This window comes from Somniosus microcephalus, chromosome 6, assembly GCF_052327205.1.
Source record: "Somniosus microcephalus isolate GS21.2 chromosome 6, FLI_Smic_1.0, whole genome shotgun sequence".
Lineage (NCBI taxonomy): Eukaryota > Metazoa > Chordata > Chondrichthyes > Squaliformes > Somniosidae > Somniosus > Somniosus microcephalus.
The window spans coordinates 206,645,517-206,672,324 of NC_140992.1; the positions used below are offsets into that span (position 1 = coordinate 206,645,517).

The following is a 26,808-nucleotide window of genomic DNA, read 5'->3' on the forward strand; positions in this document are numbered from 1 at the left end:
CCAAGTTGAAGCCCAGTTCACCCTGAGAGGCATCGTTGAGGATCAGACCCGATACTTATATGTGGTCTCCGCACTCGACGGCGCTACCGCCTCGCGGATCATCAGTCTTCTCGAGAACCCCCCGACGGACCGCAAGTATGAAACCCTCAAGGTGCGGTTGCTACAGGTTTTCGGGCTCACGAAATCAGAGCGCGCCCTTCGGCTGCTCGCTATGCCCGGGATCGGGGACTCCAAACCTTCCGAGCTGATGAACCAAATGCTCACACTCCTCGGCTCCAAACCGGAATGCTTTCTCTTCAGAGAGTTATTCCTCAGTCAATTACCGGAGCAAGTGCAAGCGGCCTTGGCGAGATCCGAGGTCAAAGACTGCGCAGCGCTCGCTGCCGAGGCAGACAAAATATTCGCAGTTACGCAACAGTACTGCACTGCCACGAGGTGCCCATCCCCCACAGACGCCGCCCCAGCTCCTCAGCCCGCGGGGCTGTGCTTCTACCATGCGCGGTTTGGCGCGAAGGCGAGATGTTGCCGCCCTCCCTGCAGCTTCTCTCAAAAAAAAACAACAGCTCCGTCCAATGAAAAACGGGTCTAATGGGTGCCCCGTGGCCGTGATGGCAATCGGCAATGCCGGCAAGCTGCTCTTCATCACAGATACCATCTCCGGTCGTTGGTTCCTGTGCGACACCGGAGCGCAGTGCAGCATTCTACCCGCGTCAGCTCTTGATGTACAGGCTGGGAGGCACGGCCTCCCCCTCAAAGCGGCTAATGGCGGAGCTATTCAGACCTTCGGCAGACGGCGGGTCCAGGTGTGCTTCGGCGGCCAGCAGTTTTTCTGGGAATTCGTTACGGCCAAGGTTTCGCAAGCCATTCTCGGTGCAGATTTCCTGTGCGCCAACGGCTTCCTGGTCGATGTAAGGAACCGATGGCTGATCAACGCGGCCACGTTTCACTCTATCCCTTGCCACCGTAGTAACACCATGTCGCGCACCATCTCCTGCGCTTTCCCGACTCCGAATGAGTTCGCTTGCCTGCTAGGCGAATTTCCAGACCTGACCAGGCCCACGTTCTCCTCCACGGCCACGAAACATGGTGTGGAACACCACATCACCACCACCGACCCCCCGGTCCACACGCGGGCCCGGCGCCTCGAACCTGGCAAGCTAGTGGTCGCGAAGGTTGAGTTCGCAACAATGGAATGCTTAGGGATTATTCGCAGGTCAAATAGTCTCTGGTCTTCGCCTCTTCACATCGTTCTGAAACCTGGCGGCGGATGGCGGCCCTGCGGCGACTATCGGCGCCTAAACGATGCCAACACTCCTGATCGATACCCGATCCCCCACATCCAGGATTTCTCTGCCCATTTGGCAGGAAACACCGTTTTTTCCAAGGTTGACCTTGTCCGAGGCTACCACCAGGTCCCGGTGCACCCGCAAGACGTCCAAAAGACCGCAGTCATCACCCTTTTTGGTCTCTTCGAATTTTTAAGGATGCCGTTTGGGTTGAAGAACGCCGTCCAGGCTTTCCAGCGCCTCATGGACTCCGTGCTGCGGGACCTCAAGTTCCTTTTCGTCTACTTAGAAGATATCCTCATTGCCAGTCCTAATAAGGAGGAACACATCTCTCACCTCCGCACCCTCTTTCGACGCCTCAGCCAACATGGCCTGATTATCAACCCAGCCAAGTGTCAGTTTGTTCTGCACCAAATTGATTTCCTGGGACATCGCATTGCCTCAGAGGGGGCGGTTCCTTTGCAAGCGAAGGTAGAGGCGGTGACATCCTTTCCACGCCCGCAGAACATAAAGGCGCTGCAGGAGTTCCTCGGCATGGTAAACTTTTACCACTGTTTCGTGCCTAAGGCAGCAATGCTCATGCAGCCCCTGTACGAGGCCCTCAAGGGCAAGTCTGGCAAGGATCCAGTAGGCTGGACGGTTGACATGGACCGGGCATTCACTGACACCAAGAGCGCCTTAGCCAACGCGACCATGCTGGCGCACCCGCTACTGGGAGCCACCATCGCCCTCACCACCGACGCGTCAGATTACGCAATCGGCGCCGTTCAGGAGCAGTGGGTGAACGGGACGTGGCAGCCGTTGGCATTCTTCAGCCGTCAACTGTGGCATAACGAGCGGGCGTACAGTACTTTTGACAGGGAGTTGCTAGCCCTTTTTCTGGCCATCCGCCATTTCCGGTTCTTGTTGGAAGGACGTCCTTTCACCGCTTTCGTCGACCATAAGCCACTGACTTTTGCCATGGCCAAGACCGCCGAACCGTGGTCATCGCGACAACAATGTCAGCTGACATACATCTCCGAATTTACCACAGATATCCAGCACGTGGCCGGTAAAGACAACCTGGTGGCAGATTGCCTCTCCCGCGCGACCGTGCATGCGGTCCAGCTGGGCATCGACTACGCCCTCATGGCAGCAGACCAAGTCTCAGACGCAGAAGTGCAGGCTCACCGCACCAACACCACTAGCCTCCAGTTGGCCGACGTCAAGTTCCATTCGGCTGGTACCACGTTGCTGTGTGACGTCTCCGTTCGGGACCCTCGACCTATTGTGCCGGTCGCCTGGCGCCGCAAGGTGTTTGACGCCATACATGGGTTGTCACACCCAGGAATGAAGGCTTCTCAGAAGCTAATGTCATCTAAGTTCATTTGGTGGGGCCTGCATAAAGATGTCCGTGACTGGGCCAACACCTGTGTGGTCTGCCAAAAGGCCAAGGTACAGCGCTACATCAAGGCTCCATTGGCCACCTTTGCAGTTCCTGAGCGACGGTTTAACCATGTTAATGTGGACCTGGTAGGACCACTTCCACCTTCCCATGGTTTTACGCACATCCTGACCATAGTAGATCGCACCACCAGATGGCCGGAGGTGGTTCCCCTGGCATCTACTACTTCGGCGGACGTGGCCAGGGCGTTCATCTCTTCATGGGTCGCCCGTTTTGGAGTGCCTGCTGACATCTCTTTGGACCGGCGACCGCAGTTTTCCTCCGAACTCTGGAATGCGGTGGCTCAACGACTCGGTGTCAAGTTACACCGCACCACAGCCTACCACCCACAAGTGAACGGTCTGTGCAAACGTTTTCACAGATCGCTTAAGGCCGCACTGAGGGCCAGCCTCCAAGGCGCTGGATGGGCAGACAAGCTGCCGTGGGTCATGTTGGGCCTTCGCACGGCCCCCAAGGAAGAGCTTCACTCTTCCGCGGCAGAGCTCGTTTATGGTCAGCCACTGCGAGTGCCAGGGGATTTCCTGCCAACACCAACGGAGCCATGGTCTGCATCACGCCAGCTTATCAGTCACCAGGAAGCAGCCAGATGTTTCGCGCCGGTTCCCACATCGCATCACGGGTTTCAGGGCTGTCACGTTCCAGCGGAGCTGAAACAAGCTGACTACATGTTCATCCGCCACGATGCTCACCGGGATCCGCTCAAGGCCCCATACACTGGTCCTTTCCGCGTGTTAGAGGCAGGAGACAAAACCTTCAAGGTGGATATCGGTGGTAAACCGGACCACATTTCGGTCGACCGTTTGAAGCCAGCACACCTGGACCTTTACCATCCCATCGAGACCGCACAGCCACCGAGACGAGGTCGGCCGCCCACCATCGTCACGCCAGATCAAGTGCAACCACCCGCCAGACCGCCCGCCGTCCAACAGCTTCCGCTTCAGGAATACAGGAGTCGTTCTGACAGGCTTGTCAGACCCCCTCACCGTTTGACTTTTTCCGTTAAGGACAATTCTGGGGGGGCGCATGTGGCAGAGCCACTGAGGGACTCTGAACAACTGTACATAATTCCCTTTAACGATGTGTTAGCTACAGACTAAATCTGTACCATTGTATATACTGTTTGCATGTACAGTGCGCGGGCAAACGCGATGACGTCATGCCGTTAATCACATGATCACCGAAACGCGGGAAAAACGTGATGACGTCATGACGCCATCCACGGGACCGCCCAGGCAGTCCTCGTGGAGCCTCCGACCTGTTAAGACCTGTATTCATAGTTCTCTTGACCCTTAGTGTTAGGGGGTTAAATACGTGGGGTTACAGGGATAGGGTGGGATATGTGTCGGTGCAGGCTCGATGGGCCAAAATGGCCTCTATCTGCACTGTAGATTCTGTGATTCTGTGATTCTGTGAATCTGTTTAAACTCGTTAGTTTGACATTAAAAACCTTTTTGATTGATTGCCTGCGTCGAACTCAATCTCTAGATAAGAATTTGACCATTCCTACAGTAGAAGTAGACAGCCTTTGTAATGGAGAAGATATGGAGTCAGTGCTCAGCTCGGGCTCAAATAGGACGTTGAGATTGCAAACAATCTGGTCTAACCTGAGACAGTGACTAGAAATGGATGAGAGACAAGCAGTCTGACAGCACAGAGGCAGTGGAGGGGTTGAGTGCCTCTTTTAAATGGACCAAGTAAATTAAACAAATAAACTGTAATTAAACCTCTAAAACTTTAAATAAACCTTAGCAAATCAAATTAAAATTTGGTTGTCCAATCCAATTATGCACTCCAGTCCCCGCGGCGCCCACCGGTCACGGAAGTGCTCGGGCGCGCCGGCGGACACCGCGTGCTCCATCTCCAGGGCCACCCGGGCGCGAACATGGCCGCGGAAGAGAGGGAGGCAATCTGGCTGGACGACCCCCTCGACCGCCCGCTGCCTGGACCAATTGATGGCTTTCTTAGCCAGGCCCAGGAGCAGACCCACGAGGAGGTCCTCCAACCTGCCCGCTCCGGAGGGGTTGAGTCAAGTGGTGAAGAGGTACAGCTGGGGGCCATCAGCATATATGTTAACACCATTGAGGTTAAATTGGAGAGCCCCTGATAAAGGGTGCGTGGATCGCGATGGGCGATTACCCTGTGCCCGTTCAATGTAATGCAGGCAGCACATAACTTCGTGCTGCCTGCTCATTATAATGATTTTTGCGTGCAGCCAGCGCTACCTGCGCTATTCATTGGCTGCACGCATCAGCTAGGGCCCAATATCGTTACTTGCTAGCACTACTTAAAGCTAGACTGCACTGCCAAAGCTAGCCTGCACCTCTTAAAGGGAAGGTTCATTGTGGCTGCTGGAGGTGCTGACAACATTCAGAACAGTGCTGTGCAACAAGCAACAATAGATGACCATGGGAGAGAGCATGCACCAAGGTTTTCTGACGCTGCACTGGATGTCTTGGTAGAAGAGGTGGAAAGGAGGAGAGATGCCCTGTATCCGTAGGGGGAAGGCAGTGGGAACAGATGGCCATGGAAGTAAATGCCAGGAGTTTAGCCCTGAGGACCTGGGATGCAGTGCCACAGAAGTTTAATGACCTCACATGAATGGTCAAGGTTAGTGAATGTATCTTCAAATGGCATATCCCACCAACTGCAACTCTAGTCTCAGCCACTGCTCAATTCACCACACCTCCATTACTCACCAACCAACAATCTCTATCAATCAGGACTCATACCTAACATTCATATGCTTCGCCTCCTCTCACACTTAGCATTGTTGCAAGCCTCACACCTACATCTCACAGCTTGCACACACTGCCAGCTATTCAACCATGACAGCCACATCACCCAAACACATTGCACCACACTCACTAACACACTTCACCCAAACACTTTTGCACCACATTCACTAACACACTTACCTCTCTCTTGCAGGTGAAGGTGGCGTGCCTGCATGTTCTCTTCCCCCATGGAGGAGACATTGCTGGCCATAATGGGAAGGGCCATTGCTGAGGCTGTGGCCAATGGCGGGGCTGAATCCATTGAAGAGGACGGTATCCTCATACCTAATCCTTCTTCACACATCCCACTTCCCCATCCCACAATTTAGTTTAATTTTGAATGCAATATGGCATGGTTTAATTTATAAATTTATTTGGAATGTGTATTTTGTGTTGGCTTTTATTTTTGCATTGGGGTCAAGAGGACGATGTGCTAGTCAGTGACAGAGGGAAGGTAAGGAGTGTGAGACTGTTGGTGAATGGGGAATTGAGGTTGAGGTTACCGGTATCGCACTTGAATTAGTTCTTCAAGTACAGCTCGGGCGGAAAGGGGCTGTCTAGGTTGCAGCCTTCCCTTCCTTTTCCTTCTCCTCCTCGTGCTCCTACTCCTCAACTGCTCGCCTGATAGCTGGTGGCAAGGGCTGTTCATAGAATGGTTACAGCAAAGAAGGAGGCCATTCGGCCCATTGAGTGTGTGCTGGATCTCTGCACTCAATGCCTCTGACACAATACCTTAAGAGCTTCCGTTTACACCATTCCTTCATGATGGCAAGGTTGTGCAGCATGTAGGATACCACCACAAATCTTGAGACCTACTCAGCCGAGTACTGCAAGGCTCCTCCAGAGCGGCCCAGGCAGCGGAATCGTTGCTTCAGCATGGCAATGGCCTGCTCTATCACATTTCTTGTGGCAGCATAGCTCTCATAGTATGCATGCTGTGCACGTGTGCATGGGTTGGGGATTCATGAGCCATGTCATCAGCAGATAGCCCTCGTCACCCAGTAGCCACCCGCTGGTTAGCCATGGTGGCTGAAATACAGCTGGCACAACAGACTGCCGCAGAATGAACCCATCATGACTGCTTCCAGGATACCGGGTATGATGCACTACTGCATATGGTCACACACCAGCTGGAAGTTGAGGGAGTGGAATCCCTTTCGATTCCTGTACATGGCATAGTTGACATGCAGTGCACGCAAAGCAACGTGCATGCAGTCAATGGCACTCTGCACCGTGGGAAGCCTGCAATTCTTGCAAACCCTCGTGCTCGCTCTGCCTGCTTGTCTCTGGCAAGAGGGAATGAAATGAAGTTATATCTCTTTGAATAGAGAGCCTCAGTGACCTCCCTTATGCAACAGTGGATGGCAAACTGCAAGATGTTGCTAATACTGTATCTCCAGCTCCAGCCTGGAAGGAGCCAGACGCATAAAAGTTCACAGCCATGGTCACCTGGCAACTCAGTCCTTGTCTTGCTCGGAGGTTGGAGTTGTGGCCGCAGCAGTTGGCAGATTTCAGTGACGACCTCCTCAGTGAAGCGCAGACGTCTCAAACATTGGTTGTCACTGAGGTTCAGGTCGGAGCATTGCTCCCTGAACATCCTGGGCAGATATTGCCTCCTACTGAGAGCCCCTCTCCTCTTCCTCCTCCCTATTCTAGCAGCTTGCCCTGCTCATTGCAGCCTCTGCTCACCCAGTCGTGCTCTATTCCAAGAGGAAGGCCGACTAGTGCACCCATGTCTGGGAGCAACTGGTTTGTGCAGAAGCCTTGAGGTCAGCAAAAAGTACTTCAGCACCTGCCACACTACTCCCTGTACACTTTTGAAACTACAGGTACTATGGAAAGCACCACAAATGCATAGAATTGTAGCAACAGCCAGAAGAAATAAACCAGCAACTAACCTATAAGTAGTTGATGATCCCTTTAAATAGCACTGGTGGGGGTCCTTCATGCTGCTTAATGCCTGTTCAGCTGTGCAAGGTTAAGACAGGGCGTCGGCTAGAGTGTGGAGTTCTAAAATGGCAGCACTGGCGTCAAATCAGCGTTGCACGTTGATTTATCAAGATCTGCCTGCTTGGCATGATTCTGACGGATGTGAACTGCGCGTGTGCACACTAACCCGGTGCACTTCGTATCAGACATGTTTGTGCACCCCACAGACTCCATTTTGGAACCCTAACGACACTCATGGTGCTACTGAGCCCACTTTTGCCCCCCCCATGTCTTCAGATGATATTGCCACGGGGCAGCATGTAGATAAGGAAGAAGAGGGGCAAGGATAGATTCATGGAGACTACAGAGTTAACTACATGGTGCTGGGAAGAGAAGCTATTGCTGAAGATGGATAGGTAAGATTGGAGCCAAATGAGGAGAGTCTCACTGAGTTGGATAATGGAAGAGAGGCATTTAAGGAGGATGGTGTGGTTGATTATGCCAAAGGCTGCAGAAAGGTCAAGGAGGAAGAGGAGGGATAGAATAGCATGATCACAGATGTCATTTGTGACTTTGATTAGGACTGTTGCAGTGCTGTAGAAGGGGCAGAAACCTGATTGAAGAAATTCAAACATGGAGTTATGTGGAAAATGGGCACAGTTTTGATTGGCAACATGTCCAAGGACTTTGGAGAGGGAGGTTGGAGATGGGTGGTAGTTTACAAGGACAGCAGAATTGAGTATCGTTTTTTTTAAGGAGGCGGGTGATGATGGCAGCTTTGAAAGGGAGGAAGACCGTTCCTGAGGAGAGGGAACCATTTTTAATATCAGCTAGCAGGGGGAACCAAGAAGGGAAGTTGGGTGGTTAGCTCTTTAGTGGCAATGGGGTTAAGGGAGCAGGAGGTGGGTCTCATCGACAAGATGGGAGTAAATTTCAACTTCAGGGGTGCAAAACAAGTGGTAGCTGTTCAACCACCCTTCATACCCCGCCTGATTGACATCAATGGAAAAGAAAATTGGGTGGGGTGTATTGGGGCTGCCGATCCCCTAACACCCACTTTACACCCCTGCTGAAGTTGAATTTTACTCCCAGTGAGCTTGGAGAGGGCATGAGGGGAGATAGGAAAGAAACTAGTGAAAGTTGGGGGGGTCTTGGTGGCCAAGGGAAGGGGGGGAAGCAGCAGAGGCAACCGAACAGATAATCTCAATCAGCTTGGATAGCGTGCTGGTAAATTCTTAAATCAGGAGCTGAGCGATCTATCAAACCATATTTAGAATTTACCAGCCTAGGAGTCATCATTGCCCACCTCGGCTGTTAGTTCTTCCCCCCCCAAAAAAAGCAGTTAAATATGAAGGCAGTGGATTCAGGTTGTGGCTTTCATTACCGAAAGGGTTCACGGAAATTGACAGTTTGCGTGTCCTCAGCATGAGGTCAGATGCAGTATTTTCTGTTTTTAATGTAGAATTACAATACATTTAAGAAAAGAAAGCCCATCGAGTGTTATTTGGAGAGTATTCTTTTAAAAGTGGCCTCTAGATGTTATTTAAACTGAATGAGACGCTACATTTAATTTAGTACAAGGAATCAAACTAACCAGGGGTTGCTGTGCTCCTGAAATGCTGCATTCTCTGAATAGCACATTTCAGGTTTGCACAGTACTCCGTTTCCAAGCCGTTTTACAACTGAGCATTTGGCCTTCTCTTCCACTGCGACTGGGAACGGAGGGACCTCCCATGATTTGTGGTGAAATGCACGATTTTCTTGTTTAAAATTGAAATATTGAATGTTACACTTGAGTAGTGCAGTTTGTATGTATACTGCTCACATTGTTTTAATTAATTTTTTTTTAAGTCGTGGCTCTCCGTGCTGGGAAGTTTCTGTGTACCTCTTCAGGTTAAAGTTCAGCCTCTTGGCAGACTTCCAACGTGAAATGGCAGCCTATTCTTCCAGCCCGAATTTGTCTTTTTTTAAACTGGAAAGCATCGTGCGCGGGGCACTTATAAATTAGCTGATCAGAGGTATTGGCACCGCCTCCAGCAATTGACTGAAGATTTCAAATCGTTTTGTCTCCAATAGTGAACTTCATATTAGACGTCCGAGCTTTTTAAAAAAAAAACTTTTCTCTAACTATTTAAACTAGTGCATATTTCCATAGTCCCGCCCCCTTTTGGGGCTACGCGCTCCTTTCGAACAGTATATAAATCCTGTCTTTGCATCAAGTCGGCTCTTGGACCAGTTGCATATGTGCCTCTGCCAGCACTAATGGAGGGATACTCTAGTTCCTTTTTAGCTTATGTGTGTGTTATCACCGTGTTAGGCACTATTGCTTTTCTGAGATTGGTCATGTCTGAAATACAATTGACTCATCGCCTAGTCATTTATGTGATTCTCCTTATCGCCCTGGAGAGGATCTGTTGCATGTATCTGGCAGGCTTGTCAGGAGTTCTGATTTTCACAGCTGCATGCTTGCTTGCCGTTCAGTCACTTTCCTCTCCTAAGTTATCTGTGCAGGGAAAGGCTGTGTTCATTACAGGTAAGAGGTACCCTGATTTAAATAAATGCAAGTGTATTTGGATTTTTTTATTTAAGTGTTTTTAAAAATAATCAAAACACATTTTCAAAAATAATCATCACTTAAGCAGAAATAATGTATTCTGTTAAGAGCTTATCAGTTCAAATTATGAATGGAGATTTTTGAAGTCTCAAGTATGTTTCAGTAGTTCAGAGTCCAGCATCTGGTGCTCTGAAATGATAAAACATGAGTTGCATTGTGTACAATCTTTTAATGTCTGTGCCTTAGTCCCACAGTGGCAAAAATAATTGTGCTCCCTAAGGCTCGGCACTTCCTTCTGATTGATGCTGTTATTATCTGCTAAACTGCAGTGGGCAGGAATATTTTGCGAGCACTCTCAATATGCTGGAACTCTGGTAGAGCAATTCTTGGCAAGGCCTTGCTTCATGCCGTGTTTAAACCTATCTCAAATTACCTACTTTTTAAAATGATTCATTAAAGTTTTTTTTAAACAAAGGTTAAAGTATTAATTTCTGTTTTTAGAAAACAATCTAATCTTTCCTGGAAATCATTTTGAAGATTTGATCAGATCGAAACCAAATTAAGCTGGACTGGTGCCAGTCTGCAGTGCAGACATTGCGCTTGCTATTTCTAAGAAACTCTAAAGAATATTGTTCTCTTTGCGTGTGATGAAATAACTGTGTTCTGGATTGTCTGTTGTTGTACTTGTTAATGTCTGGAATATTTTACAGGTGTAACTACTAATGTTCCTCCCTAGCTCCGCCTTTATGGATCCTCCTGATTGGTGTGAGTCTAAGAGCTGGGTTTTACTCATAAGGGCTGGGTCGGTGATGAATGATGGTTGCCCTGTGTTAACTTGATGCCATGATTCTTACTTAATAAAAGTCTTTAGTTTTAAGTTTTAACCTCATGGATTCAGGCAGTTATTTGGCACATCATTGCGTCATGTACCTTTTTTGAAAAATCAAGTATTTCACAAGTTGAAATCAATGGGCTGAGGCATTTTCCTTAATCAATCAGTGAGGAACAACAATCTTAACACATACTCATCTATTCACCCAGGTACAGACATGACTCTCTCCCCTTTCCCTGCCTCCTCTTTCTCTTCCATTCATCCCCATCACTGTAAACAGGAAAAACTGGCACTGCTTTAATTGATGAACCAGGCTCAGACACCACTGAACTGGGCACTTCCCCAACTGCAATTCTTGGTGCTTGCTTTTTAAAAGTTTGTTTCAAACCATTTTTGTTCTAGCTCCAGCCTATTGGTTGTCTACAAATCCACACCATCCACTCACTGAAGGCAGGGCTTGATAAATAGCACTTGCTGCATATAAAAAGGGAATTTGGCCCCTCTGCATTTTTGTTACCATTCTTTTAAAACAGCAAGTCAAAATGAGCAGAGTTTTGCAAATTTTGTGTATTCATAGTTTAGAAGCTCTGTTTTGCCACACAATCATTGGGGGTGTGTGGAGTAGGCCAGTCAGCCCCTTGTACCTGTTCGCCATTCAATTAGATCATAGATCCTTGTTAAGATACAGATCAGCCATCAAGCTCTGTTTTGAATTTTTTATTTAATTAGCTGTAACAGCTTTTTGGGGGGAGAGAATTCCAGATTTCCACTACCTTTTTGTGTGAAGTGTTTTTTGACATCACCCCTGAACACTAATTTTAAGATTATGCCCCCTTGTTTTGGGCTCTCGCCACAGGAAATAGTTTCTATCTATCTATCTACTCTATCAAATCCTCTAATTATCTTAAACACCTCAATTAGATCACCCCTTAATCTTCTATACTGAAAAGAATGCAAGTCTTGTCTATGCAACCTGCCCTCTTAATTTAGCCCTGGTATAATTATGCTGAATCTGTGCTGCACCTCCTCCAAGGCTAATATACCCTTACTGGGGTGCGGTGCCCACAACACAGTGCACCAAATATGGTCTAATCGGAGCTTTATACAACTGTAGCAAAACTTCCATTGTATGGGGTGGGTGGAGCATGGAACAGTGTTCCATCTGCAACACCATTTTGTTTCATGTCATAGGTTATGTTTCTCTCTCGGCTCCAAATTTCAGAATTGCCATTGATGTTCCTTCTCCCCCCCCCCCCAAAAAAAAAACTCCATAAGTGGTTGTGCCCATACACCCTCTCGTACTAATAAATCATCTCCTGTCAGTCAGTTGATGACTGAATAATAAACCATTCCTTGATCCAGGCTGAATATAGAAAGTTCAGAGGGGAAGTGCAAAAGAAAGAGAGGCAAAGAGAGAGAGTATGAGAATAGACTGGCAGCTAACATAAAAGGGAATCCAAAAGTCTTCTATAGGCATGTAAATAGGTAGTAAGAGGAGGGATGGGGCTGATTAGGGACCAAAATGGAGACCTCCGCATGGAGGCAGAGGGCATAGCTGAGGTACTAAATGTGTACTTTGCATCTGCCTTTACCAAGGAAGAAGATGTTGCCAAAGCCATAGTGAAAGAGGAGGTAGTGGAGATACTGGATGGGATAAAAATTGATAGAGGAAGTACTAGAAAGGCTCACAGTGCATAAAGTAGATATGTCACCCGATGGGCTGCATCCTTGGATGCTGAGGGAAGTAAAGGTGGAAATTGCAGAGGTACTGGCCATAATCTTCTGATCCTTCTTGGATGTGGGGATGGTGCCAGAAAACTTGAGAATTGCAAATGTTACACCCTTGTTCAAAAATGGTGTAAGGATAAACCCAGCAACTACCAGTCAGTTTAACCTCGGTGGTGGAGAAGCTTTTAGAAACAATAATCCGGGATGGTCACCTGGACAAGTAATTAAGGAAAGCCAGCACGGATTTGTTAAAGGCAAATCGTGTTTAACTAACTTGAGTTTTTTGATGAGGTAACAGAGGGTTTATGAGGGCAATGCTGTGATGTGGTGTACATGGACTTCCAAAAGGTGTTTGATAAAGTGCCACCCACACAAGGGACAGTGGCAGCATAGACACAAAATTGGCTAAGTGACCGGAAACAGTAGTTTATCGCCTGGAGGAAGGTATCCAATGGTGTCCTCCAGGGGTCAGTACTAGGACCATTGCTTTTCTTAATATATATTAGTGACTTGGGTGTACAGGGCACAATTTCAAAATTTGCAGATGACACAAAACTTGAAGTATAGTGAACAGTGAGGAGGATAGTGATAGACTTCAAGTGGCAGATGAAATTTAATGCAGAAAAGCGTGAAGTGATACATTTTAGTAGGAAGAACGAGGAGAGGCGATATAAACTAAAGGGGGTGCAGGAACAGAGAGAACTGGGGCTATATGTGCACAAATCGTTGAAGGTGACAGGGCATGTTAAAAAAGCATACAGGATCCTGGGCAGTGGAGGCCAATTCATTAAATATATTCAAGAAGGAGTTGGATATATTTCTTAAGGCTAAAGGGATCAAGAGATATGGGGAGAAGGCAGGAACGGGTACTGAATTTGGATGATCAGCCATGATCTCATTGAATGGCGGAGCAGGCTCGAGGGGCCGAATGGCCTACTCCTGCTCCTATCTTCTATGTTTCTATAAATAGAGGCCTAGAGTACAAAAGCAACAAAGTTATGATGAACCTTTATAAAACACTGGTTCGGCCTCAACTGGAGCATTGTGTCCAATTCTGGGCACCTCACTTTAGGAAGGATGTGAAGGTCTTGCAAGAATGAAGATTTACAAGAATGGTTCCAGGAATGAGGGACTTCAATTATGTGGATAGACTGGCAAAGCTGGGGTTGTTTTCCTTAGAGCAGAGACAGTTGAGAGGAGATTTGATAGAGGTGCTCAAAATCATGAGGGGTCTAGATAGAGAAAAACTGTTCCCATTGGCGGAAGTGTTGAGAACCAGAGGACACAGATTTAAGGTGACTGGCAGAAAGTCCAAAGGTGACATAAAGAAAAACTTTTTTACGCAGCGAGTGCTTAGGATCTGGAATGCACTGCTTGACAGGGTGGTGGAGGCAGATTCAATCATTGCTTTCACAAGGGAACTGGATAAGTACCTGAAGGAGGGGAAAACATTTGCAGGACTATGGGGAATGGGACAAGCTGAAGTGCTCTTGCAGAGAGCCGGCACGGGCTTGACAGGCCGAATCGCCGCCTCCTGTAATTCTATGATGATAAAAGTAATTATGCCATGTTGTGACTGTGTTCAAAAACTGTGACAGAATATCTTCATAACACACTTCTGTCTCAGATTCTTTTGGTGGGGTGGGGGGAAATACTTTCAGATGGTCATTAATACAACTGAGAATCCCCTCCGCAACAGTTAAAAGTCCCACTGAGGAAAGGGTCAGATTCGGACAGATGTTCTGTCTGCTGCTGTGGGAACATCACTGTCTCCAGCATCTTGCACCAGCTATTTTTTTTTTAAATTGAGCTGGGCAGCATAACTCCCCAAGAAGGCGCCAATGAATTTTAAAGTGGTCCTGAAGTGACAGTTACAGACTCCTTCTCCTTTTCACACGTTCAGTTCACTTTTTTTCTTCTCTGCTGTTTTCTACTTAAACATTTGATGGTTTAGGGGGAAGGTTTCTTGCTGCTATGTGTCAGCAATGTTGTAATCACAGCAGGAAGATTGCCTGTTATCTCAACAAAAATCATAAACCCACTCTAAAAGAATGGGTTTACTGTTCTAGAAATAGTAATCCGTGGAAATCTTATCACTTTCTGAGGTTGCTCACATATATTGCTCCGAAGAAGGCTCGCTCCCCCACCCCTGCCTTACTTATTGTGTGGTGTTTCCACTTTAAGTTCATTTGCTCTCTCTACTTTTTCAGTCTTGTTCATCACTGCCTTTTTCCCTTTCTTTATGATCTTTCACCTTTTTTATTATTACCTTATTTTCCTTTGGGTCAAATTGCTTGCCTGGGTTGGGCTATATCTCGTATGTCCCTGCTTTGCTTTGTCTGTGCTGCATTTTTTTCTCCATTTCCTGTGTCTCTGTAGAGTATCTATTTCTGAGTCTATTACCTTCCATTGCATTTCTTTTTTAGCAGTCCCATTCCCTTTATGCAGCTCCCTTTCTCTCGGCACAGCCTCTTTCCTTGTGAACACTGTTAAAGTTAATACAAAAGTACTGTATGTTGGTAGATGGCTGGGGGAGGGGCACTAATAGCAGATGGCTGTGGACCTGAGTGGCACGCTGTTGCTGGAGTTACTGTAATGCTTATAAACCTTGCAACAATTCACCCTTCCATCTAAGGCATACCACAATAATTTAGGGATACACTGAACAAAATATAGGGAAATCTGAGGAAATGGGATGCTTGGGAATTACGCTTGGGGCAACAACAATAACAACTTGCATTTATATAGCGCCTTTAATGTAGTAAAATGTCCCAGGAGCGTAATCAGGCAAAAATTGACCGAGTCAAAGGAGGAGATATTGGACTGGTAACTCAAAGCTTGGTCAAAGGTGGGCTTTAAGGGTGGTCTTGAAGGAGACGAGAGAGCGGTGGAGAAGTTTAGGGTGGGAATTTCAAAGCTTGGAACCTAGGCAGCTGAAGGTACGACTGCCAATGGTGGGGCGAAGGAATAGGGGAGGGATGCAAAAGAAGCCAGAGTTGGAGGAACATAGAAATCTTGGTGAGTTGTTGTAGGACTAGAGGAGGTTACAGAGTTAGGGAGGGGTGAGGCCATGGAGGAATTTGAACAGGCGGATGAGAATTTTAAAATTTGGGCGTTGGTGGACTGGGAGCCAGTAGGTCAGCGAGCACAGGGGTGATGCGTGAGCAGAACTTGGTGCATGTTAGGATACGGGCAGCAGAGTTTTGGATGAGCTCCAGTTTATGGAGAGTGGAAGGTGGGTGGCTGGCCAGGAAAGCATTTAAATAGTCAAGTCTGGAGGTAACAAAAAAGCATGGTTGAGGGTTGAGGCAGGGGCAGAGACCGGTGATGTTCTGGAGATAGAAGTGAGTCGGAAGCTCTGCTCAAGGTCAAGTAGGACACAGAAATTTTGAACTGTCTGGTTCTACCTGAAACTATGGCCTGGGAGGGGCACGGTGGCATAGTGGTTAGCACTGTTGCCTCACAGCGCCAGGGACCCGGGTTCGAATCCGGCCTCGGGCGACCGTCTGTGTGGAGTTTGCACATTCTCCCCGTGTTTGCGTGGGTTTCCTCCGGGTGCTCTGGTTTCCTCCCACAGTCCAAAGATGTGCGGGTTAGGTTGATTGGCTATGATAAATTGACCCTTAGTGTTAGGGGGATTAATACGTGGGGATAGGGTGGGATATGTGTTGGTGTAGGGGTTACAGGGATCGGGTGGGATATGTGTCAGTGCAGGCTCGATGGGCCGAAATGGCCTCTCTCTGCACTGTGGGGTTTCTGTGATTTCTGAGGGGTTGAGCCAATAGATCTATTTTCAACATGCATTGAACTGAATAGAATGGATCTATTTTAACATGTGTTGGCAATTAGAATTATTGAATCCCAGCTCTCCAATGGGATGAGAGTGAATATTAATAGGGATATTTAACATGAAAATGGGAGGAAAGGAATACTTTAAGCATAAAGCTTTCCTCCACGTGTATAATTTCAAGAATTGAAATAAATTGCCTTGTTTCTATAGAGAGAGAGAGAGAGAAACAGTTAACGTTTTAGGTCGATGACCCTTTGTCAGACCTGAAACGTTAACTTTGTTTCTCTCTCCACAGATGCTGCCTGACCTATTTCCAGCATTTTCTGATATTTTATTTCAGATTTCCAGCATCTGCAGTATTTTGCTTTTGTGTAGCCTTGTTTCTATCCCTGATTTCCTGCTTGTGGCGACCCTGCCTTTATAGACTAACTCAGAAATCAACACTTTGGATTGTCATGAATGGTGATGGGTAGATTCCGCTCCTGGCCTACCCATATAGGCTATTGATGTCTCCGGCTCTGAGAAACCCACTGATAATTGCCTGTGCAGGCGTAGTTATTTTTCCTGTGTTACTATTGGTAGTCTAAATTCAGCTCCGTAATGCAAGCAAAGCAAATCCAATGCATTAGGACCCTCCATATTATATGAAGTTGCTTTCAATATAAGTGGTTCTGAGAGCAGACAGCTGACGTAATGCTGCATTCTAATCGTAATTATTTGTGAGCACTGGGAAGCTCCGTCGCCAGTGTCACTTGGCTTTACTTTATGTCAAAAGAAGTTCTAGTATGCTGAACCCCAGAGACGAGCATGTTTTCTCCCTTGTTGCTGTATTGTTTTTGTACAACTGTAGTATGTTGCGTTTTACTTGTGTTTTGTAAGGGTTGATAATATCACTAGTTTCTTTTGGGTCTCCATGGGTGAGTATGCACGGGGTACTCACCCGTAGGCCCGATTTGAAGTGCCGGTTTCCTGCATGCACTGCGCATGTGCGGGAAACCGGCACTTCCGTTCCCCTGAACAAAGAGGTTCAGAGGTCGAACGCGTGCGCGGGGGAGGCTGCGCGTGCGCATCGAACGTAGGTTTTATTTTACAGGTTTTCCCAGGAGGGTAAGCCTGCAGAATTTAGAAATATAAAAAGCAGGCATAAGGCCTGCTTTTTACAAGGTAAGTGGTGAATTAATTAAAATTAAAACATTTTTTCCACAGGTTTATTATTTTTAAATACTTTAAAGAAAGGTAAGTGTAATTTTAGCCCCATTAGAAAATAAAATTATTTTTTTCAAAAATTTAAATTATTGTAATTTATAGTTTATTTAAAAAAATGTGATTTAAAAAAGAAAAAAAGAAAAATTTGAAGATTTAGTGCTATTTTGGGGCCGTAGTATTTATAAGTCTTGACAGCTCTTCCTGTCAGACTTATGAATGGAGCATTCCCTGCTCCGATTGGCTGCCCATGGCCCACGTGATCCCAGGGGACGCATCGAACTAACTGCGCCCCTGGGATACGCAAGCACTGCGCGCCGGCAGCTGGACCAGGCCCCGGATCGGAATTCCACGCGGGCCCACAGCTCAACGGCCGGCGCGCAAGGTAAGTGCAGATCGGGGGCTTGCACCCGTGGGAAGCCCCCGACCCGAATTTCTGGGCCAAACTGAAAGGCAGAATCTCTGACTCTTGAAAGCAAATAATAGTTGGAAATTGGGCAATAGGAGAGTAATTCTTCCAAACCCAAAGCTTAGAATTCTGATACAACTGTTGGTATTTTGTACTGGAACCTTTTTCTGGAGTAACTGTCGCCACTCTCTGAACTGTTGTATTGTTCATGCAACAAAAAGAAAAATTGCTCATGTGGAATTCGGTAGTGAAGAGTTAAACCTTCCCATTTGCTAATGATTTGGTCAACACTTCAAAGAAATGTCCTATTTAATCATCCAGGCTTTCTGTAAATGATCCATTGCACTGCATCCTTCGTTATTCCACAGCACAATGAGGACCAACTATATAATTAAGTAGTTTATGTTCCTGGTCACAGCGCTGTGTGTTTGGTTGTAATGATGTTACTAGTGGTCTGGCAGGTTTTATTGTGCGTTTAAAAATGCCTGAGGTATTTCGGTATCGATCAAAGCAGCGTTATTTTCTGTGAAGTTCAAAGTTATGCCGTCTATGTCGAGGATCAAATGGCATTGATGACACAAAGTCCGTGTTGAAACCAGTGTTTTGCAATTTTCTCTCCTCCTCACCTGAAGGTGCTGATGAGTGGTGGGTATCGTGCCTCGCCCGTGTGCCATTCTTCATGCTGGCAGTCTAGCTCAGTTGACAACACTCTCGCCTGTGGGCTAGAAGTTTGTGGCAGGAGCCCGCAAGAGTCTGGCGCTCCAGTACAGGGAGTGTTACTTTGTTGGCGAAGTGCCGTCCAGCAGATGCACTTGTGGTTTGCGTGGACATTCAAATTTCCACAGCACTATTTTAAATGGAGCAGGCAGTTCCCCCATGGACACCGCCTACATTCCTCCCTTAACCAACGGCATTTAAAACTAGATTGGTCGTTCATTTTGGAGGAGTTAATGTGGACGCAGAATCACTGCCCTGGTTTTTTACATATGTCACTGCACTTCTGACATGAAGAAGCAATTCCTTGTGTGAAACATTTTGACATGAAATTATATAAAATCAATTATTTTTAACCTAGACAAAGAGCTGAAAATCCTCTGCTCTTCCAGCGCACTCCTGCTAGAAGTGTGTCGGAAAGGTCTGAAATGTTGGATTCCAACCTTCTCTGCTGGCTCCTGTGGGGCCTTGTTTGGGGAGATTCTTCTTCGAAATAGAGCCATGGGATCTTTTACATCCACCTGAGAGTAGACGGGGCCTCGGTTTAATGTCTCATCCAAAAGGCAATGCAGCACTCCCTCAAGGTTATGGCCAGTGGACTCCCAGCCCAGGAGTTTCCTGGGAATCTGCTGGCAGACTGGCACACCCAGTGAGGAAAGGGTGTACTAGCCTGCCAGCCAGCAGAAGTACTAACCCATCTGTAGTTACAGGTCTGGAACTTGGCCTGTACCCCCAAAAATTTTGAAAATTTCCAATTATTTTCCACCCCTCTTTTTTTATAAAGGGCAGGCAGCCTCCGCTGCATGTTGCAGCTTTCTTCAAATGGTGGTCACCCAAGATGCACCCCTAGTGTGCCAGTGACTTGTAAGATGCTGTGGTACGTTTAACCCTTCCAGTCTCTATAAACATTCTTACGAACATATTCAAGGTGTACTTTGATTGCAAACAGCGGCTGTTGCTAGGCTACGGCAACTCTGACTCTCTTCCCTCGACTGTTGCCCGGCTGTCTCCCTCATGTACCAACACTAAGGGAGCACTGCACTGTCGGAGGTGCCGTCTTTTGGATGAGATGTTAAACCGAGGCCCTGACTAATCTCTCGGGTGGATGTAAAGGAGCCTATGGCTCTATTTCAAAGAAGAGCAGGGGAGTTATCCCTAGTGTCCTAACCAATATTTATTCCTCAATCATCATAACGAAAACTAATTTTGTGGTCATTATCACATTGCTGTTTGTGGGAGCTTGCTGAATGCAAATTGGCTGCCACATTTCCTACATTACAACAGTGACTACACTTCCAAAAGTAATTAATTGGCTGTAAAGCACATTAGTGGTGCAGACACCTGCCCTGATATTAAAATTAGGGAACCCACCCCCCCACCACAGACTTTGGAAAGCACACCAGGATCTCCAATAAAGGTTTCTGGCAGACACCTCCCAGCACCTGTGCCAGGGGGTTGCCCCATGGAATATCGTGGCCAGAGTATCTATGGGGATCACAGCTGAACTCCCCCAATATCCATGTTCATTCTCCAGCAGGGATCACTGAGGAGCAAGAGCCGTGCCTGAACTTTATTTTATCTCCGGCCTCTTTTAGCCCAGGGATGCTGAAGCCAGTCATTGTGTTTCACTCCCTGGCGGAGATTAGCTATTCTAGCATAGACAAGGGTACAAGGTGCTTCTGCTCTGCATCATGCCACATATCACCGTTTGAGCAATTAGGGCAGTTTTCAACAATTATTTGAACATTATTGCACATCCTGGTTATGAACTGATGATTTTCCCAGGAACCCTGCAGCAATGTAATTTCAACTGATAATTTTTGTAAAAATGAAAACTGCTTTTTTAACAGGGGAAACTGCACTCGGAAGTGATCACATCAACTTGTGCATGGTTTTTAAAAAAAAATAAATAAAAAAAAATAGCTTCTTGCAAAGGAAATTTAGATCAGATTACAAGATGGTAAGAACTCTGTAAACCAGTATTGCACTCGATTCAGTACATAGCATTGCAATTGATATTTGTTTTTCTAATGGAGCAGGCACTTTAAAACATTAGGTTTTTTTTTAAAAGGAAATTTAATTTTCAAAAATTCTGGGTGGGGTGGTGGGGAAGGGGAGGGTGGCTCAAGCTTGAGGGAGTGATCCTCAAGAAGGTCATCACTGGAGTTTAATTCTGGAAAGTGAAACAAACTATAGGGCCAATTGTCTTCCCGAAACTGAGCAACTGATCAGCTTCTAAATAGAGTAAGAATAAGTGAGAACAGGTTTGACGAGTCAACTTTGCAATAACAAGTGAGGCGGCATTCTGATGCATACTTTACACTATCGCAAGACAGTGGAATTTCAGGGGTAGGGCTACAGCTACTCCTGAAGCTGTGTGACACTTTTAGTAAAAGAATCTTCTTTCAGTCCTGAGACATTTTGAATCTAGCCCAGTCTAATGCAGTGACGATGGTCCCTCTTGACAGCTGTCTGGGCCCTTCAGTGAAATGAGGTTGTGCAACTTCAATCTGGTTCCAAGTGGGCAGGAGTCCACAGTACAAAGCTGCCCATAATTTTTTACTAATTGACAGTAAATTGGCAGTTTTGCTCAAAGAGGCCACAAAGATGGCTAGAGTGAGAAATGGAAATACTGTTCTAGTGCAGCAGGACTGTGTTGTTCAGGCACTTTTCTTTGGATGGTGTAGGTGGAACTTGCCTGTACTTTCAATGTTTGGTGTCGAAAGCAGAAATACTTAATTTCCCCAGGACTGCCATCCCATAGCTCGATAGGAACTAAATTCACAGAAATTGTTTTATGAAAAAGAAAACTCGGGATTCTACTTGGGACTCATAGGAAAGAAGATAAATGGAGTTGGATTCTCCAACACTTAGTCATCTTTGCCATCCAGAACACCACAACCAGGGTCTCTTCTCCTTGGGTGTCAGCTTTTGGTCAGTGCTAGCTCTCTCACCTCTGATTCAGAAGATGGTGAGTTTAAATCCCATTCCAGAGACTTGAGCACAAAATCCAGGCTGACACCTTTTGTGCAGTACTGAGGGAATGCTGCACTGTCAGAGGTGCTGTCTTTCAGATGAGACGTTCAACCGAGGCCTTGTCTGCCCTCTGGTGGAGGTAAAAGATTCCATGGCAATATTTCGAAGAAGAGCAGTGAAGTTCTCCCTGATATCCTGGTAATTAATTTACTTTATTCATTTATTTCCCTCCTCCCTTCTCCATTCCTGATGAGATTCTTATCCGCCTATTCAAATCTTCCCACCCTAACTCAGTCAGTCTTTGTATGCACGCTCAACATATCCAGCAGCGTATGGTTCCTTCCTTAATTCCTCTGCTCTTATCAGCAGCTCTACTTTCAGACACCATGGTCTGTCCTCCCAACTGCTTCCCTAAAGTCCTTTGGCTCGCCGTCTAGCCCCCTCGCTTTCAAAGCCCTTGTGCTTGACCGTGCGCTTGCTCCCTTCCCGAATTTTTGTTTCCCCTTTTCTCTCTTGCTTGGTCGCCACCTTTTCCATTATCCTACGAAGTGCTCGGAGACTTTTTTTCTCTCTGGAAATGGAAATGGAATAGAAACAGAAAATGCTGGAAACGCTCAGCAGGTCAGGCAGCATCTGTGGAGAGAGAAACGGTTAACGTTTCAGATCGATGACCTTTCATCAGAAATGGAAGTTTGTTGCTCGGTGTCTGCCTTGTTCGGGTAGATGTGGATGCAAGTGTCTTTGACACAGTTCTTCAGTTTTATGATTTGCAGACTGATGTTTACATTATTGAAGAAATCATCTAATGAAATCTGAACAATTATCCTTCCCCTTTTGCACGTGTTGGGAGAGTTGCAGTCATTGCCCAATGCTGCATTTATCTTCAGGGTTTTCAATGCTTTCAGATGATCCAGACTGATACGGGAGTACTAGTCATTGAATCCAGCGCTCCCCAATTACAGGACTGAGCCAAGTTCTTAAATGTCATTTTTTGTAGCAGCGCCATTTTCTGTAGCAGCGCCAGTCACAAAAATAATTTGTACGCCTTCAATTGTGGGGGGGGGGGGTTGTTGAGGTTCAGAAATACAAGAGCCACTGGTGCTGTTCAAGCTTGTAAACTGGTTAGAGGCCAGGGTGTAATTAGCATTCTGTGCCAATGTACATATCAAATCCTTGTTAGAGCAGGTAAAGAACATCACCCATAGTTGCATTGGGAAATTTTAGGTTGGCACCATTTCTGGGGAGCTACTCCAGAAATGACTGACACTGGGAAGCTGTTCTATGGGCCAATGATGAGATTTCCCAGCTAGTAGCTTGGTTTCACTGGGTTGAGCAGCTCTGGAAAGGCCCTCAGACTGGGCTAAAGTCACAGTTGCCACTGTTTACTATGGAGCTGCATTTGGGTGCAATTGGACCCTCCCTATTGTCGACGCCATCATTTGAACCAGCTTGATGGAGGGATACATGCCTGCAGTCTCTCCATACTGGCTGAAAATTAATGTTTTTAAAAAAAAAAAAAAACTCTTTCAGAAGCATATTTTTGTTTTCTATTAAATGTGGGGGGGGGGGTACTTTGAATTAAATAGTGCTCCCCTGTAATTTATTTCTTTATTAACCAGTTGATCAACTGAAGGGGCAGCGTAGTCCATTGATGCATTCACCAGTCCAGGTAGAAATTGCAAACACAGTCAAAGTGCAATTACATCGCCTCCAAACAAACGCACAAAGGACAGATCACTGTGGCTCTACCTGCTTCTGGGAGGGTGGGTAAGCTGCTGTGCCTAAATTTGGAGTGGTTGGGGGGTGGGGGGGAGCTTCTTAAATTGATGGATGGGGTGCCGGTCATAATTCTCTTGTGTGCTTCCAGCGCTAGAAGCTCAATGCTGAAATCAGTTAAAGATGAACATTGACCCTTGTGTTTAATTGAGGTAAGATGTGAGAAACAAAGACACTGGGGCCGGGGGAGGGGGTGGTGGTAAATTGAACATTACCACCTGGGATGACAATCGGACGAGATCTATGAAGGGTGGGAGACTTGCTCTGCCGCCCAGACGATGTGAAGTTGAAATTGCTCCCTAGTGGAGTTCTAGTTGTTGGATACTAGATGAGCATGCCATTTATATTAAAAAAAAAAAAAAAAAAAAAAATCTGAAGCAAAAACAAATTGCTGGAAACCTGCAACATTTATATAGCGCCTTTAACATAATAAAACTTCCCAAGGAGCTTCACAGTAGTGTAATCAGACAAAGAAAAACCACAGCAGCTCCTTCATCTGGAGGAAGGAGCTTAATGGCCTTTTTTTTGTTTTGTTGTATCTGTAATTGTCACATAATAATGCACACAGCTTGCTTCATGGTGTTTAGTATTATAAACAGCTAACCGCTGGCACTGATGCACAGGAAAAACAATCTTGTTTGCTTATCGCAGGATAGCTAACTTTAACCAATGATTTGGCATAAATCCAGATATATTTCAAAATAGATGTCTAGATGAATTATCTTTAGGAACCTAATGTTACATTCCTTGGGTGCTGGATCAACAGGTGTGTTGACTGTTTATGGAATATTGTATTTTTTTTTAGAGATTTCCCTCAGTTGTGAGAACTGTGCTTACCCCTCACCTCACTTACCCCTCACTTTATAGAGCAATTAACCAATCCATTTGCTCCATTCTGCTTTAGAAGTGATACTATAATTTTGTTAAACAATAATAGCACCATAACATGTTACGATAACTGCCATCTGATGAATGCATTTACAAACAATTTATTTCACCTGAGCCAAGCTAGCAAGAGGGGAGGTGAAGTTTGTCAATTAAATAAGATTCTTCACTTCCGTTTAATAAATCATTAGATTAGAGGGTACATATTACACTCATTTATACAGTGCCTTTCACGACCACCAGATATACCAACACGCTTCACAGCCAATGAAGTACTTTTTGGAGTGTAGTCACTGTTGTAGGAAACGTGGCAGCCAATTTGTGCACAGTAAGGTCCCACAAACAGCAATGTGATAATGACCAGATAATCAGTTTGTGATGTTAATTGAGGGATAAATATGGCCAGGACACCGGGGATAACTCCCTTGGTCGTCTTCAAAATAGTGTCATGGGATTTTTACATCCACCTGAGAGCAGATGGGGTCTCGGTTTAATGTCTCGTCTGAAAAAAGGCACCTCTGACAGTGCCATGCTCCCTCAGTATTGCACAAATTGTGTCGACCTAGATTTTTGTGCTCCAGTCGCTGGAGTGGGACTTGAACCCACAACCTTCTGACTCGGGTACTACCAACAGGAGCCACAGCGGACACTCATTTCAGGATTAGCTTTATTGAAGGATACTGATTTATGAAAGTAGGCTTGTGTTGACAGGACTCCTAATAACCAAGAGAAAATCCACTTCAAAACAGGAGGATTACAGTGTGTGTGTGACGTATGAACGGTAGCATAGTGGTTCTATTACTGGACTAATGATCCAGAGACCTGGATTAATATCCAGAGTTCAAATCCCACCACGGCAGCTGGGGAATTTAAATTCAGTTAATTAAATAAATCTAGAATAAAAAGCTAGCATCAGTAATGTTGACTGTGGAACTATCGGATTGTCCTAGAAAACCCATGTGGTTCACTAATGTCCTTTTTAGGGAATGAAATCTGCTGCCCTTAACTGGTCTGGCCTATATGTGACTCCAGACCCACAGCAATGTGGTTGACTCTTAACTGCCCTCTGAAATGGCCTAGCAAGTCACTCCGTTGTGCTTTTTTAAAAATAAAAAAAAAATGAAACCAGACGGACCACCCGGCATCGACTTTGGCACCGGCTACGGACACGACAACAGCACACCCAGCCCAGTCGACCCTGCAAAGTCCTCCTCACCAACATGTGGAGACTTGTGCCAAAATTGGGGGAGCTGTCCCACTGACTAGTCAATAACAGCCTGACATAGTCATACTCACAATCATACCTTTCAGCCAATGTCCCGAACTCCTCCATCACCATCCCTGGGTATGTACTGTCCCACCGGCAGGACAGACCCACCAGGGGTGGTGGCACAGTGGTATACAGTCGGGAAGGAGTGGCCCTGGGGGTCCTCAACATTGACTCAGGACCCCACGAAGCCTCATGGCTTCAGTTCAAGCATAGGCAAGGAAACCTCCTGCTGATTACCACCTACCGCCCTCCCTCAGCTGATGAATCTGTACTCTTCCATGTTGAACACCACTTGGAAGAAGCACTGAGAGAAGCAAGGGCACAGAATGTACTTGGTGATGGACATTGAAGTCCCCCACCCCAAGAGGAGCTTGGTAGCACCACTACTGGCTGAGTCCTGAAGGGCAAAGCTGCCAGTCTGGGTTTGCGACAGGTGGCGAGAGAACCAACATGAGGGGAAAAACCTACTTGACCTCGTTCTCACCAATCTACCTGTGGCAGATGCATCTGTCCATGACGGCATTGGTAGCAGTGACCACTGTACAGTCCTTGTGAAGATGAAGGTCTGTCTTCACACTGACAACACCCTTCATCATGTTGTGTGGCACTACCACCATGCTAAATGGAACAGATTCGAAACAGATCTAGCAGCTCAAAACTGGGCATCCATGAGGTGCTGTGGGCCATCAGCAGCAGCAGAATTGTATTCCACCACAATCTGTAACCTCATGGCCAGGCATATCCCTCACTCTCCATTAACATCAAGCAGGGGACGAACCCTGGTTCAATAAGGAGTGTAGAAGAGCATTCCAGGAGCAGCACCAGGCATACCTAAAAATGGGGAAGCTGCAACACAGGACTACATGCATGCTAAAAAGCAGAAGCAGCATGTACTATAGACAGAGCTAAGCGATCTCTCAATCAATGGATCAGATCAAAGCTCTGCAGTCCTGCCACATCTAGTTGTGAATGGTGATGGACAATTAAACAACTAACTGGAGGAGGAGGCTCCATGAATATACCCATCCTCAATGATGGTGGAGCCCAGCACGTGAGTGCAAAAGACAAAGCTGAAGCATTTGCAACCAACTTCAGCCAGAAGTGCCAAGTGGATGATCCATGTCGGCCTCCTCCCGAGGTCCCCACCACCACAGAAGCCAGTCTTCAGCCAATTCGATTCACTCCACGTGATCTCAAGAAACGGCTGAGCGCACTGGATACAGCAAAGGCTGTGGGCC

The 26,808-nt window shown here is 46.5% G+C and overlaps 1 protein-coding gene across 2 annotated transcripts in view; it reads left to right on the forward strand.

The window, feature by feature from the left end:
• The first annotated feature begins 9,624 nt into the window (after positions 1 to 9,624).
• The window catches only part of hsd11b2 (hydroxysteroid (11-beta) dehydrogenase 2), a 77,211-nt gene continuing 60,027 nt past the window's right edge, over positions 9,625 to 26,808 (forward strand). Inside the window, exon 1 of one of the 2 annotated variants that reach the window (XM_085991288.1) lies at positions 9,625 to 9,966. In XM_085991288.1, coding sequence (XP_085847414.1) covers positions 9,696 to 9,966 — 271 coding nt within the window. In that variant the 5' untranslated portion in view covers positions 9,625 to 9,695. The remainder of the gene's footprint in view (positions 9,967 to 26,808) is intronic. The other variant, XM_085991287.1, reaches the window with a different exon arrangement.